Source organism: Bactrocera neohumeralis, chromosome 3 (genome assembly GCF_024586455.1).
Source record: "Bactrocera neohumeralis isolate Rockhampton chromosome 3, APGP_CSIRO_Bneo_wtdbg2-racon-allhic-juicebox.fasta_v2, whole genome shotgun sequence".
Taxonomy (NCBI): Eukaryota; Metazoa; Arthropoda; class Insecta; order Diptera; family Tephritidae; genus Bactrocera; species Bactrocera neohumeralis.
The window spans coordinates 7877670-7893336 of NC_065920.1; the positions used below are offsets into that span (position 1 = coordinate 7877670).

General features: G+C 37.0%; 1 protein-coding gene across 1 annotated transcript in view; it reads right to left on the reverse strand.

Moving 5' to 3' along the window:
* Positions 1-15667, reverse strand: part of LOC126753656 (dedicator of cytokinesis protein 7) — a 66262-nt gene that overhangs the window by 11662 nt on the left and 38933 nt on the right. Inside the window, exon 4 of the mRNA XM_050465323.1 lies at positions 11741-11842. Within this exon, the coding sequence (XP_050321280.1) occupies positions 11741-11743 (3 nt within the window). The 5' untranslated portion in view covers positions 11744-11842. The remainder of the gene's footprint in view (positions 1-11740; positions 11843-15667) is intronic.

Below are 15667 nucleotides of genomic sequence, written 5' to 3' on the forward strand. Positions count from 1 at the left end.
TTTGACAGCTTAGAACGTCAGTCCGTTGTGTTACCAAAAACTCCTATATAATAGATCAGAAGACCCTTAAAGAACGACAAAGTCTTTAGAGCTTATAACAAATTTGCTGAAACGGCAAATGTCAGTTTCGGCTGTGTCTCCTGGTCGCCGAAAGTAAGACTGCCGAGATGTTCCATGAAATTTAGAATATCCAGTCTGATATAATATCTATATTATATATTTCCCTCTCTTCTTTTTTTGCGATTTCTTATCAGTATCTATATGCATAGCGTTGACAGACTTCCTTTCATTATTTTTCAAAATATATTGTTTTTTAATGTAGCTCTACTGAATTATTTTAATAGTTTTTCCGATTGCGTCGAATTTGGCAAATTTTTGTACGTTTTGTTTTATAAACTTTCCATGACAAACGTAGGAGACTACAGATCGTAGACTAAGAGGCTCACATGTTCTTCTTCTACTTACTTAAACGACTTTTGCCGAGTCAAAATTGTACGTCAGTCGTTTCTTTCACGAAAAGTGGTTTTCGGAACGGACCCGGTCTTGTTCATAGTGCCTCAGAAGAAGATTTCACACTTCAGTTTCATACTCAGCCTAATTTAGCATTTGTTGGGATGAATGACAATGACCTTGCTTTTTTAATACAATTTAAAGCATGTGGAAAAACGATGCGTCTGTTTGGGACAACGGTTACAATGCCTTCTAATAATGCGAGCTGCCTTTTAGAACATTCGAAAATTCGGATTTCAATCAATTCGGAGTGCTTATTCACAATTCTGACTGAGTTGCTCTGAGTTGATAAGGAGGACTGATGGATTTAAAGTGTAGCCTTTCCACATAAGCAATTCATCCGAAGATTTGAAATTTTCAACCGAGCTATGACCGACTGACGCAATTCGTTAACGCGATCTCCATCGATAGTTCATTTTGCAATCAGAAGTCTTGGGTACGGTCAGTTTCTGGAGCATTTTTAATGACAAAATTGCAGTATTTATACATACAAGAATTTTTTCCTTTTCCACAAAAACTATAGAATGATCTATATAGTTGGCCCTAATTGTTCGCTCAAAGTCTGAGCTCTAATGATGGTAGTATTTCTTTAAGATCTCGAAGTAAACTTAGACATTTTTTGACTTTGTGATCCTAAATTAGATATAAGAAGTATTCTCTTGCAGTTGATAAGAGTCATGGTCTATGGATGAAGTATATGAAGAAAATTGCCATGAGTACATCTACTCCACCGACTATTATCTCAGCGCTACTATAAATAAGGTCTTATGTAGCGAGTTTAAGTAGTGGCTTCTCACCCATTACCTTGAAGCTGAAATGAGTTATACTACCAGAGGTTAGTATAAGTGGCTGTAGTCTCACGCACTTTTGCGCCAAATTCCTTGTAGACTGCCATATACGGTATATTAAGTATATTTATGATCCCTGATCTAACCAAAAGCATATTTTGAAGGGACAATTTATTAAATGGTTTTATTTTAGACAGCTATATTAAAGTCAGCCACGTTTTAGTACTACATACTGGGTTTAATTTATGTTTATGGATGTGATTTCTGCGCCAATTGAAATGCGAAAAACCGATAAAGATAAATCTTTTGCACATTAGCATACAAGTGAGTTCTTAATGCATTTGCATATCGATACACATGGAGGCGCATATCAACTTCCGCCAATCAGACTTGCATTTTTGATTGTTTTTTGCCAATTTTTCACACATCTTTAGCACTTCTTTCTGATAGCTATTGTTTTTGCCGTTTTTCATTTTTACCGCATTTATAATGCAAAAGCAGATATTAAAATTGCATTGACAAAATATTTCCTTTTTATACCTTTTTACATCACAACCTTGACGGCGAACACTTTGAGGGACAAAACTGATGCGGTCAAGAACCCAATTTCAACTCGCCGTCAGCTTAACCTTAAACACCTGCCATTCATTTATATAATACTGGACAGGCCATTTGCATATAAACACCTACACACTTGAAGGTGAAATAAAACAAAAAAAAAACTATATGTCTGTGCTGAATTTTTGGAAAATGCACTTTTAATATCCAGAAATGCACACCGTTACCATCACCACCATAATTTATATTGCAATAACTTTGTCGCTGACAATCGAAAGTGAAACATGAAAATTATTAACTAATTAATGCGGTAGGAAATCCGCACGTCGACCGTTGATAACTGGATATTTTTTACGACTGTGCGTGTGACATACTTATAGAATTTACAACCGGCGGGTTATTGACATCGAAACCCTTCATCGAGTTCACTGAACATTTTTTTTTGGCTTGTCTCTTAACGCTTTGCGACAAATTGAGGTGAACGGATGTGGATGGCGGACGACCTTCTCTGGCCGGATTCGTTTTAGATGTTTGGTCGCGGCTTTCCACCTATTTACTGTGTGTCCTTTAATGTAAATCAGAAATCAGAGGTGCTAGTAAAATACTATAAGCGATTTATGGTTTTTGAGAAACTTATGACCTCAGATATGTTCACATTTAGGGGTTGTATGCAGTTCGAATTTTCAAAAAATCGTTTTTTTTTTTTATATATCGATCCGGCGAGTATTTTCGAAGTTACACGCAAATTTGAAAATGCGTTTCAGAGTGCTTGGAAATGCATTTAAAATTTAAAACAAGTTTTTCTCAAAATGGTGTTTTTAAAGTCGATGACCAACATTACTCGAAAACGGCTAAACGGATTAGTCTCAAGTTTTAATACGAGCTTTTTAAATATATTTTTTAGTAATTAATCGAAAAATTTTTTTTCACCGATATATATTTTATTTAAGGCCGAAATTTTGGTAAAAATTGATTTTTTTTAGAAACCACCTCTTTGTCAAATAATTTTATCATTCCTTCGATCATCATTCCTTCGATTTGCCTGAAGCGATGCAGCTTTTTCGAATAGAAGATGATATGATCCAATAGGATAGAGAGTTTCTAGAGAGGGTATATTAAGTATGCTACGAAGTTTGTAACACCTTTAAACGAAATATATACATATTTAAAATATTAGTGGGACGAGCTGAGTTGATATAGCCATGTCCCTATGTCTTTCCATCTGTCTGTATATACGCCAACTCTCTCCGTTTTTCAGATATCGATGTGAAATTTAGCGCATATCCTTATCCTCACAATAAGTTGTTCATTTGTCGCAAACCTCAATATTGGATCACTATAGCATATAAACTGACCGATACAAATCAAGTTATTGTATTGAAAACTTTTTTATTTGAGGAATTACCTCCACAAAATTTGGCATCGATTATTATAGAAGGCAACGCTATAATTATCGAACATCCTGTTGACTGATCAAAATTACGATAAAGAAAAATAAAAGATCTTTTTATACCATTTTATACTATAGGAAATGCGTGAAGGGTATTATAGCTTTGAAGTTAAAGTTTTACTTGTATTTGCTTAAAATCGATCAGGAAGTTTGTGAAATATGAAATACCATATAATTGTGGGCGGTATCACCATGATAGTCGTAATTATGAACTGATGAATAATTGTGTGTAACTTTTTAAATGACGTGCAGTGTATTTCCTTGAGGTTAGTTATAAGAGTTTAAATCAGCGTTATGACGTTCATAAAATTTCAAATTAAACGTTTTTGGGAAAATTTGTGAGTTTTTAATTTTGAAATCAATATAATAAATATAGTCATGCGTTCACCACGATTGTGACTCAGCAGCAGCAATAAAAAAAATCAATATTATTGATGTAGATATGAATAAATGTACGTCTGCTGTACTTATAATATATATATGTACATACATACATACATACATATGTACCTATATAATTAAAATTGCCGTGAACTTGGCGCTTATCCATTATTGGTTAACAGTTCCTTGTGCACTTTTTTGTCTGTTTCAACTTGAGTATTTCTAAATGTGCTAAGCATACATACATATATACATACCCACATAAATAATTATTTATATACATTTGCTGATCGCGTTTCATCGATTATTTTTACCCTCTAAAATATAATATTTTGAATGGCTTAGAGATTCCTCCTCACGCACTCTTAGCTGACCTTGCGCATATTTTATGAAATTAACGATTAAGAGAAACATATGCATAAATATTCGAGAAATTAAAAAGTAAATGCAAAAACTACAACAAAAAACGTTAAGAGCATTTAAATGCCATAAATAAATTTCGCAGCCAACCTAGCTGTCAGTAAATAATGTGCGTTCGCATATTAATTGAGCGCGTGATTGAGCGATTTAGGTTTTTCATTTCATTTTATTAATTTAATAAAATATTTTTTTACTTTTAAATTATTTTTATTTCATTGAATCTGCCAATTGGGATCCACGCACCGCTCGCACAATTAATGGTGATTTGCGGTCGCTCTGATTGCTGCACATAAATAAATCACTATAATTTGCATGAAACGCTACAGAAGGCTAAAAATTGCTTTGCTGTTGATGGTTGTCCTCTTAAATCACCTATTTTAGTGTTTAAGTCTTGCAAGTCCTTACTTTTTTAAGGGGTCAGTAAGGTAATCTGGCCTGTTTTTTTGACTTTTTTTCATAGAAATTTTTATTCTACAATAGAACTTTTTTTACATATCATGAGATATATAGTGGAGTGTATAAATAAATTTTTTCGGAATTGGCTGGGTGAATGAGATGCGTTTTTCACTGGCGGGCACGATTCCTCATGTTTGGATCATCTGAAACACAAAAACCCAATTTATTCTTAATAAGTACGTGACTGGTTATCGTCCCTACTAGAATCATGAAAAAATGTTGATAAATAAAAAAGTAATTAACGTTTTTTTTTAATTTTTCGGCAAATCGGTTGAGTAGTTTGACCGGAGTCAGGTCCACCAGTTTAAAAAAGTGTTTTTTGAGAAAAACGCGTTTAAAGTTTGAGGTGTGCACTCCGAGCGCTCCGAATGTCGAGCGGTATTATTATTTTTGGGTCTTTTTCGAAACCTTCTAATGATAAAGTGGGTTTCTACATTAATTCTAAGGGTATAAGGGAACAGAAAAGATAAAAAAAAAAAATTGAAAAAGGATTACACTACTGACCCCTTAAATTTGTTTTGACTATTATTGGCGTTATAATCAGATTCTAGAGATTATGTTTTCCTGGAGTAGTACAGCCAGGTTGGCTGCTTGGTGAGACAGGCGATAAAGACATTTTTTTACTAAGGCTCTGATTTACGCGGACAATTCAAATCTTATACTTTTGATCAGCCGGTTGGGCGAGATTCACGAGGGTCTAAAATCGTCGGATAAGTTTGTGAATCAATAAAAATAATGGTCTTAAGATAAGGCGATTATTTGAAGGGTTTGAAAATGTCTTTTCTCTCGAGCACGTTGCATTTTATTTGAACACTGTGATAGGGATAGTCGAAAAAGCCTTTTCGTATTTTGTCAATAGATGTCATTGCAGTCGTATATTTCCAGTGGTCCATACCATATAGTGTTGGAAAGCTTCATTTAACCAAAAAAAAAAATCGGGGAAGTTAAAAAAAAGTTACAGCTCTTCAAAAATTAGTGAAAACAAAAAAAAAAAAAACGTTAACTTCGGCTGCACCGAAGCTAATATACCCTTCGCAGGTGCATTTCTTTTAGTAACTATGTGTTCAGTTTGTTTGGAATCTATATATTATAGTAATCCGATCTGAACAATTTCTTCCTATATTACATTATTTCTATGAGCAATAACTCATACCAAATTTCGTGAATATATCTTGTCAAATGTGAAAGTTTTCCATCCAAGAACTTGATTCCGATCGTTCAGTTTGTTTGCAGCTATACCACTATGTTATAGTGGTCCGATATCGGCAGTTCCGACAAATGAGCAGCTTCTTGAAGAGAAAATGACGTTTGCAAAATTTCAAAACGATATCTTAAAAACTGAGGGACTAGTTCGTATATATACAGACAGACAGACGGACATGGCTAAATCGACTCAGCTCAACATACTGATCATTTATAGATATACCTTAAAGGGTCTCCGACGCTAACTTCTGGGTGTTACAAACTTCGTGACAAACTTAATATACCCTGTTTAGGGTATAATAATGAAGAAATGTGGTATATTTTGAAATTTTTGTATAAAAAAGGGAAGAATGCCACGCAAGCCCTAATGAAATTTGTGAAATTTATGGAGACGATGCTTTATTAGTTCATGTAGCACAACAATGGTTCGCTCGCTTTCGTTCGGGAAGTTTCGAAATTTCGATTTACACTGATGAAAGTTTTACACTGATGGAATAATGTCTCTAGCGGAAAAATGGCAAAAAGTGGTCGACCAAAATGGTACATATTTGTTTATTTATTTATTATTATAAAAATAAAATTAAAAATTAGACAAAATTTGATTAGAAATACGAAAGGACTTTTTCGACTACGCCATATTGACGTGACAATAAAACAATGAAATATTTGTAAAACCTCCCGAAAAGCAAACTAACTGCAAAAAATTAAAAAAAGGTTCGTAAACACACCATTCGAAAAATTAGGTGAATTCGTAAAGTTTTTCTAGATCCGCTGAAGGTTGCGATCTAAGGGAGGTGAACCAAAAGTTTCGGTGCACTAAATTACAATTTTCACTTATAGTATAACATATCTACGAATATCATAATTAAGAGTTTAGAAATACATACATATATGAATCCTAAAATCTCAGCCACGCTTCATCTATAGTCTAATTCGATATAAGAGCATAAAAATATAATAAACAATAGTTTATATTATTTTTCACTCTAATTGTATGTATGTCCATTCATGTATTCATATATGTTTATAATACTTTGAATGGAATTTGGGTGGACACATTGTCTAGCTATTAAAGTAATCATTGCTGTTCCGGCAGTTTTGTCACTTCTTTTGTAATATTCAACATTTCGAAATGCCTATGAGTTCAATAAAACAAACAGCAGCGGGATTTGTTAATACGCATACACATCCACACGACTTTATTTCATATGTATTCATATCCAATATGTAGTTTGTATACAAATGCAAATGTGCCGAAAAGAGTTACGAATAGCAAAATTTGAATATCAATCAAAGGCAGATGTTAACACATCAAAAGTCGTCAAACAATGGGCTCGACCAATGTTTATGCATGTGTAGGTATTTATGTATAATTTAAACAAAAACATAAAACATAATTCATACACGTCGCTCTGTGGTAATGCCGGTGATGTTTTCATTATTTATATACTATATATATATTTTATATCCACCAGCTGAACTTTGCTAACACATTTTTCCGCAATAGAAGTGCTACACTAAAATGGCGATAAGCCTCTTAAGTTGATATTAGTGTAATTAGCATACGACTCTTAGTGACTCTTACTTGTGAACTGAGAAGAAACAAAACACTATTGAATTAAAACCATGTAAGGCAAACACGAAAATAAGTAAAATCAAAGGGGTAAATAAAAAATTGAAAGAAAAACTTAGATACGCGTGACCCATATTTATAGCTGCCAGTTAGGCTGGTGACTACTTAACATAACCAAAAAAATGCCAGAAATAAAATATAGTGAAAATAGTTTTAGGAAAATAAGCTTATTATGTAATTGTAGGTATAAATTAACTTCAAAACATTTAGTTTGAAAATGAAAAATTACTTGTTTTGACATTATTATTAATAATTTTTATTAATTATTATTAATTTATTAGCTATATTTTTCTATACAACTCAGCTCTGATGATTTCGTTGAAGATATTGCGCTTGTTTCAGAATTCTCTTAATTATACTCTGAAAGGGTACATTTAGTTTGCTACGGAGTTTGTAACATCCAGAAGAAAACGTTCGAGACCCTATAAAATATATATAAGTATGAAAAAAAATTGTCCATAATTTCAAAACTCTTTCTTACTTATTCTTCAAAAACTATGTCGTCTTCCTCAAAGACAGTAAAGTAAAAATCATCGAAACAGGAATAGCCATCAATGCGCGAAGAGATTCACGTTTAATGCCTTCAAATGACTTAAAACCGTTCTCCCGGAGCGGTCGTTTGAATTTGCTGAATAGTACGAAGTAACACGGAGCTAAATCAGGCGAATGCGGTAGTTGAGGCACGATAGGGGCTGAAAACTTTGCGAAACAATAACGAAGAATTAATGCAGTACGCGACAGGGCATTCATAATTCCGGCTTCTTTGTACGAAGTTCAGAGCGCACCACACCTCGTTCATCGAAGAAAACTGTCGTAATAATACTGATTTTTGTTTTAATCTTCGAAGAAATTGTACAGATTCAAATCACATTATATCGAAGCGCGCATTTACCTCGTTACTTTCAAATCACATAACATCGCGCCGGGAGTGTCACCTAAGCACTGGCCAGGCACTGTGCCTGCTTTGCTTATATAGAGCTAGCTGGCGGCCAGCTTCGCGCCAAATCACATCACAAAGCAGCGCGAGAGTCACATGAGCACTGGCCAGGCACTGTGCCCACTTTACTTATATAGAGCTAGCTGGCGGCCAGCTTCGCGCCAAATCACATCACATCGCGGCGCGAGAGTCAGATAAGCACTGGCCAGGCACTGTGCCTGCTTTGCTTATATAGAGCTAGCTGGCGGCCAGCTTCGCGCCAAATCACATCACATCGCGGCGCGAGAGTCAGATAAGCACTGGCCAGGCACTGTGCCTGCTTTGCTTTTATAGACACAGCTGGCGGCCAGCTTCGCGCCAAATCACATCACATCGCGGCGCGAGAGTCAGATAAGCACTGGCCAGGCAATGTGCCTGCTTTGCTTATATAGAGCCAGCTGGCGGCCAGCTTCGCGCTAATTCACATCACATCGCGGCGTGAGAGTCAGATAAGCACTGGCCAGGCACTGTGCCTGCTTTGCTTATATAGAGCTAGCTGGCGGCCAGCTTCGCGCCAAATCACATCACATCGCGGCGCGACAGTCAGATAAGCACTGGCCAGGCACTGTGCCTGCTTTGCTTATATAGAGCTAGCTGGCGGCCAGCTTCGCGCCAAATCACATCACATCGCGGCGCGAGAGTCAGATAAGCACTGGCCAGGCAATGTGCCTGCTTTGCTTATATAGAGCTAGCTGGCGGCCAGCTTCGCGCCAAATCACATCATATCGCGGCGCGACAGTCAGATAAGCACTGGCCAGGCACTGTGCCTGCTTCGCTTATATAAAGCTAGCTGGCGGCCAGCTTCGCGCCAAATCACATCACATCGCGGCGCGACACTCACCTAAGCACTGGCCAGGCACTGTGCCTGCTTTGCTTATATAGAGCCAGCTGGCGGCCAGCTTCGCGCCAAATCACATCACATCGCGGCGCGAGAGTCACATAAGCACTGGCCAGGCACTGTGCCTGCTTTGCTTTTATAGACACAGCTGGCGGCCAGCTTCGCGCCAAATCACATCACATAGCAGCGCGAGAGTCACATAAGCACTGGCCAGGCACTGTGCCTGCTTTACTTATATAGAGCAGCTTCGCGCCAAATCACATCACATCGCGGCGCGACACTCACCTAAGCACTGGCCAGGCACTGTGCCTGCTTTACTTATATAGAGCTAGCTGGCGGCCAGCTTCGCGCCAAATCACATCACATCGCGGCGCGACACTCACCTAAGCACTGGCCAGGCACTGTGCCTGCTTTGCTTATATAGAGCCAGCTGGCGGCCAGCTTCGCGCCAAATCACATCACATCGCGGCGCGGCGCGACACTCACCTAAGCACTGGCCAGGCACTGTGCCTACTTTACTTATATAGAGCTAGCTGGCGGCCAGCTTCGCGCCAAATCACATCACATCGCGGCGCGATAAGCACTGGCCAGGCACTGTGCCTGCTTTGCTTTTATAGACACAGCTGGCGGCTAGCTTCGCGCTAATTCACATCACATCGCGGCGTGAGAGTCACATGAGCACTGGCCAGGCACTGTGATTGCTTTGCTTTTATAGACACAGCTGGCGGCCAGCTTCGCGCCAAATCACATCACATCGCGGCGCGACACTCACCTAAGCACTGACCAGGCACTGTGCCTGCTTTGCTTATATAGAGCCAGCTGGCGGCCAGCTTAGCGCCAAATCACATCACATCGCGGCGCGAGAGTCAGATAAGCACTGGCCAGGCACTGTGCCTGCTTTGCTTATATAGAGCTAGCTGGCGGCCAGCTTCGCGCCAAATCACATCACATCGCGGCGCGAGAGTCAGATAAGCACTGGCCAGGCACTGTGCCTGCTTTGCTTATATAGAGCTAGCTGGCGGCCAGCTTCGCGCCAATTCACATCACATCGCGGCGTGAGAGTCAGATAAGCACTGGCCAGGCACTGTGCCTGCTTTGCTTATATAGAGCTAGCTGGCGGCCAGCTTCGCGCCAAATCACATCACATCGCGGCGTGAGAGTCAGATAAGCACTGGCCAGGCACTATGCCTGCTTTACTTATATAGAGCCAGCTGGCGGCCAGCTTCGCGCCAAATCACATCACATCGAGGCGCGAGAGTCAGATAAGCACTGGCCAGGCAATGTGCCTGCTTTGCTTATATAGAGCCAGCTGGCGGCCAGCTGGTGGCCAGCTTTGTGCCAAATCACATCACATCGCGACCCGAGAGGCAGATAAGCACTGGCCAGGCACTGTGCCTGCTTTGCTTTTATAGACACAGCTGGCGGCTAGCTTCGCGCCAAATCACATCACATAGCAGCGCGAGAGTCACATAAGCACTGGCCAAGCACTGCGCCTGCTTTGCTTATATAGAGCCAGATGGCGGCAAGCTTCGCGCCAAATCACATCACATCGCGGCGCGATCAGATAAGCACTAGGCAATGTTTTTGCTTATATAGAAACTGGCGGTCAGACTTCGCGCTAATTCACATTACATCGCGGCGTGAGAGTCAGATAAGCACTGGCCAGGCACTATGCCTGCTTTACTTATATAGAGCCAGCTGGCGACCAGCTTCGCGACAAATCACATCATGTCGAATTTCAAATCATATAAATCGACCGAACAAAATCAATTTCTTGTATATGTATGTATAAAGTTTTTTATTTGTTAAGGGAATTCTAACTTCAGTGAACCGAAGTTATAATTTTTTCCTATTTTTTTTTATCATTATGGAGCAATACTGTAGATGGAGCTATTTACTTCTAAGCGAGTCAAAAAAATTAGAAAGCATTGTGGTTTTTATGCATTTTGAGGCTTACAAAGAGTTGTTGTCAGTCAGTCAAGTCAGAGCGAGGCACTGAGATACAAACAAACGATCTTTGTCTTAGAGGACTATTCTTCTATAGAATACTATTAAAATTGTTGAGACACTAAGCTACAACTAACGATCTTTATCTTTACTCCTCTAGAGTATTCTTATATAAAATAGAGTTAAAATTTCATCCATTAGTTCTTAAGTTATTGGCCTGAAAGCCACGCTACCTCTGCTATTTTCGTTTTTATAAAAAAATACTGACTGCTTTGCTTTGAAACTGCAATCTTGAATTATTTTTGCATGAGACCAGGAAAGGAAGGAATGAAGGTTTAATAGACCTTTGTTTTTAGGCACAAATAGGTCATGGCTTATTAAAAGAAGATTTCTGCCTATCTAGATTTCTAGAGTTAACTATTTTTTTGGCCAAAATATTATTATTTTTTTTTTCAAATCAAGAAATCATGATTGCGTGGCAGGCTAACTGATTTTAGACCTCATTTTTGCTATCGATAGAACACCATATTTAACAAATGTTGATAATTTTCTTGTATGTAAAATCAAAAAAACGACTTACCATTTTTAGGAATCCCTGCACTGTTCATGGCTACATAGTAAGAATCGAGTCTCGTTTTAGAACGAGAGAATCCTAATTGCGTGCTCTTCTCTATACCGATATCTAGAGCAATAAAACATAATAGTATTATTTATCATTTATGAATATACAAGTATGTATGTATTTATTACGACAGTGAGTAAGATGCAAATTGCTATTAATTATAAAATCTAAGTTGGACACATCTGCTTACTTAAACTAAATTATTTATGATAAGTGGGGGAAAAAATTTTATAAATATTAATTCGTTTCTGGTGGCGCCAACTATCTGAAGCAGTTGTGAATTTAAAGCAAAACTACAATAATTTGCATTAGGTGCCATAAAGGCTTAAATCAAAAGACGATTAAGGCTTAGAGACACATACATATATAACCATATTTAAACTTACTTTGCATTAATTATATACATATTTGCATACATACCTACATAAATTATATATCCGATACCAGAAAAATTTAATTAATGCACTGCATGTCTTAATACCGATGGAAAATATATAATCGAATATATCAGCACAAATCTATAAATATTTTGAGTACGCAAATTTAAATACAATTTATTTTCTACGTTAATTAATTAATAAAACAACAAAACAGCAGTTTGAAATGCTGACGTCGCTTGCCTGTATACTTCATACTGCTAAATTAAAAAATTATTTTTTACCAAAACTTTGCTAAGGTCGCCAATGACCACGAAAACACAGTCGAATAATTTGTTTTTAATTTTTTTCTGCCACAAATATTGCGTTTTCTATACGAGGAGATTCTTCGCATATCTGCATACATTCAGATATCTTCAGTATTTCTTTTAGCTAATTTCAGATGATGATAAGCAACAAGTGAATGCTGATGACAAAGCCGGAAGTGTGCGGCGCTTGGTGGTGCCTTACGGAGTTTCAACGAATTTCAGCAATCAAATACACCATAACGTTTAAAAAGCAACAATAACAGAAAAAATGAAAAAAAAAAATGTTTATAAAGAAACGGAACAATTAAATGAAGAAGCTGTTACTTCCGTTCATTAAAATTTTAATATGCAGCCAACAACAACAATAAGCTGAAATTTGCTAATAAGAAGAGAGAAATAATCAAAAGCATGGAAATAACACCAAATCTTCGGCCACTTCGCTTTAACGCATTTATAAATGCATGCCATCTTATATATGTACATATGAATGTATGTGCGTATGTTCACATATGTGTGTTTGTATGTTAGTTAATGCCTAACGAAGATAAGTGGCCTGAAACAGCTAATAATATTAATTTAAATGATAACAGTTTCTCTGACCAACAGCAAGGTTAAGTATACCAAGATTAGTAGGGTATTCACACATGGTGGGGCACCTGTTGTTATGCTAATAAGCTTGTGTATAAAAATTTTTTTAAACTCATTATGGAACATAGAACACTTTATTTTATAAATTTATAATAAACTAGTTCAAAACGCGCCAAATTCAGCAATTCATAATAAATTTCATATTAAAAAAAATCATTAGACAAACTATTGCATTGTAAATTGCAAATTGAACAAAATTTTAATAAAGCAAAGTTATATACATATTTTAATATTGCGCCACCTATTGGGCAAAAATAAAGCTTTACGAGATCATTATGGACTTCTGAAAATAACGAATTTCGAGACGAGAGCCATTTCTTTATCACCAATTGCTTCAAATAGTTGAATGGTCTTATGCAGCTGAGAGGGGTTGGAACATTCCCAATATGATTATGGTGTTTATATATGTTATGTACATACATACATATATATGTTAGTTTAGGAAAATAGCCTGATAACTCGTGAGGCCACGAATAATCCCACTTGGACTGCTATAGACCGTTTGATGCCCAGAACCCCTAGGTATGGATAAAAAAACGTGGCTTAACGACACAACGCCTAGAGCCTGCCGCAAACTCATTAAGGCGGTTAATATCAATTCCAGCCAATTTACCGGATTCGTAAAAAGTATGGCAGCCAAGATGATTCAACCTTAGTCTGGTGAAACCTGGACAGTAGAGAATAAAATGTCTAGATATTTCCAACTCTTCTTCCTCTTTGTCACTTTGACATGTACTGTCCTCTAGAATCTTTAGCCACACCGCATCAGTTGAAGCTAGTGACACTGTTACTGTCAATGGAGAGCGGTATAGATCGCTGATAACTAACTTTTTATGGCCGCAATCGGAAGAAGTTGAACTTGGCAACATGTGGTTCCAACAAGATGGTGCTATGTGCTACACAGAACGTGCCACAACTAAATTATTGCGAGAAACGTTTGTAGATTCGACTAAGACATTGTATGGCATCTAAGAAGTTGTGATTTAGCTCAATTAGACTACCACTGAAGCCAAATCTAATTTTTCGCGAATCAATTAATTAAACAGAAAAATTTTCTCACCAAAAAATTTGTCTACAAAAATATATTCACCTACTTAATTTAGAAAAATCTCGAATATCATATAAACATACAAATTTGTTAGTATATTTGTCAGTATGAATATAAATTCAGATGTAATCTTTTGGCATGCAGAATCGTTTTGTTGCCAATTGGGGTTAAACATGTTTCTTTTCTAGAGAATTTTGCAAATTCATGCCGCAGAAAGATTACACAATAATACTATTTTGAAGTTCCTTTAGATTTTTTTGTGCTAAACAAACAATAACGATGTATTTATATAGACATGGGAGTGTGCTAGTAATAACTTGGAGCTTAATATTGGCGATGGTTTACGGCACCAAAAAGATAAAGCACCACTTAAGGCGTGATGAATTTCATGATTTCTATGCTTTAACTACAGCGAGGCTTAAAAGTTTTTACATACATATATACTTATATATCAACTTGTACTGTCAATAACAATCATACGCTCATGCAGAAAATGACTTGCATTAAAGTGATTAGTGGAGAGATATTCGAATGTATTAATTTTATATTATTTATAATTAACGTAAAGTTACGACGAATAAATTGGACTTTGCGAGCCTGTCAGTGTCATCTCTTGTAAGCTGAATTTTGCTCATAATGGGTAGGCATAGCCGATAAATTCTTGGAAATTACTTTTACTTATTATTTATTATAATCATCGGTTTCGCTAGACTACAAAGGAATATACGAAAAATTTTTAGAGCGATGAGCAGACAGTTCTGAATTTCCAGCTCAAGTCATGCTTCATAACTTTAAGTCCTATATTTTTGTATTGGTAGAATATATAAGTAGAGAAATTGTCGGGCAAAATTATAGAAAACCACTTTAAGTTATCACTAAACTGCAGATATTACAGCCTTTAAGTATTCGTAAAACATTTATTATAACATAAATAAGACGAAGAGATATCGCTTCGCTCAATGGGTCCTTGACAAGTTCCAAGAAGATCCGACGTTTTCGAACCATAATGGAGATGAGGTTCAAAGCGTATGTAAACAAGCAAAATTGCCGCATTTAGGACGAAGAGTAACCTGAAGAGATTCAGGAGCTAAAATTTTGGTTCAGAAAAAACAAGGGTGTGGTATGATTTGTGGGCCGGTGGAATCATCGGTTCATATTTCTTCAAAAATGATGCAACCGTTATTGCGCCATTATAACCGACTATTTGATGCCTAAAATTGAAGCTCGTGATCTCGGCATCAATCAATTGATTTATTGAGAGAACACTTCGGTGAGCAGATAATTCCACGTTTTGGTTCGATCGACTGGCCACCAAGATTGTATGATATCACACCGTTAGACTTTTTCCTATGGGGATATGTTAAGTTAGGATTTGGAGCAAAACATCACGCGTGTCATTCGCCAGTTATTTACCAGTCGAAATGATCAAATGAGTCATTGAAAATTGTACTCAACGAATGGATCATTGGAGAGAGAAGGAAAGAGATATTCTCCAAAAAATAAA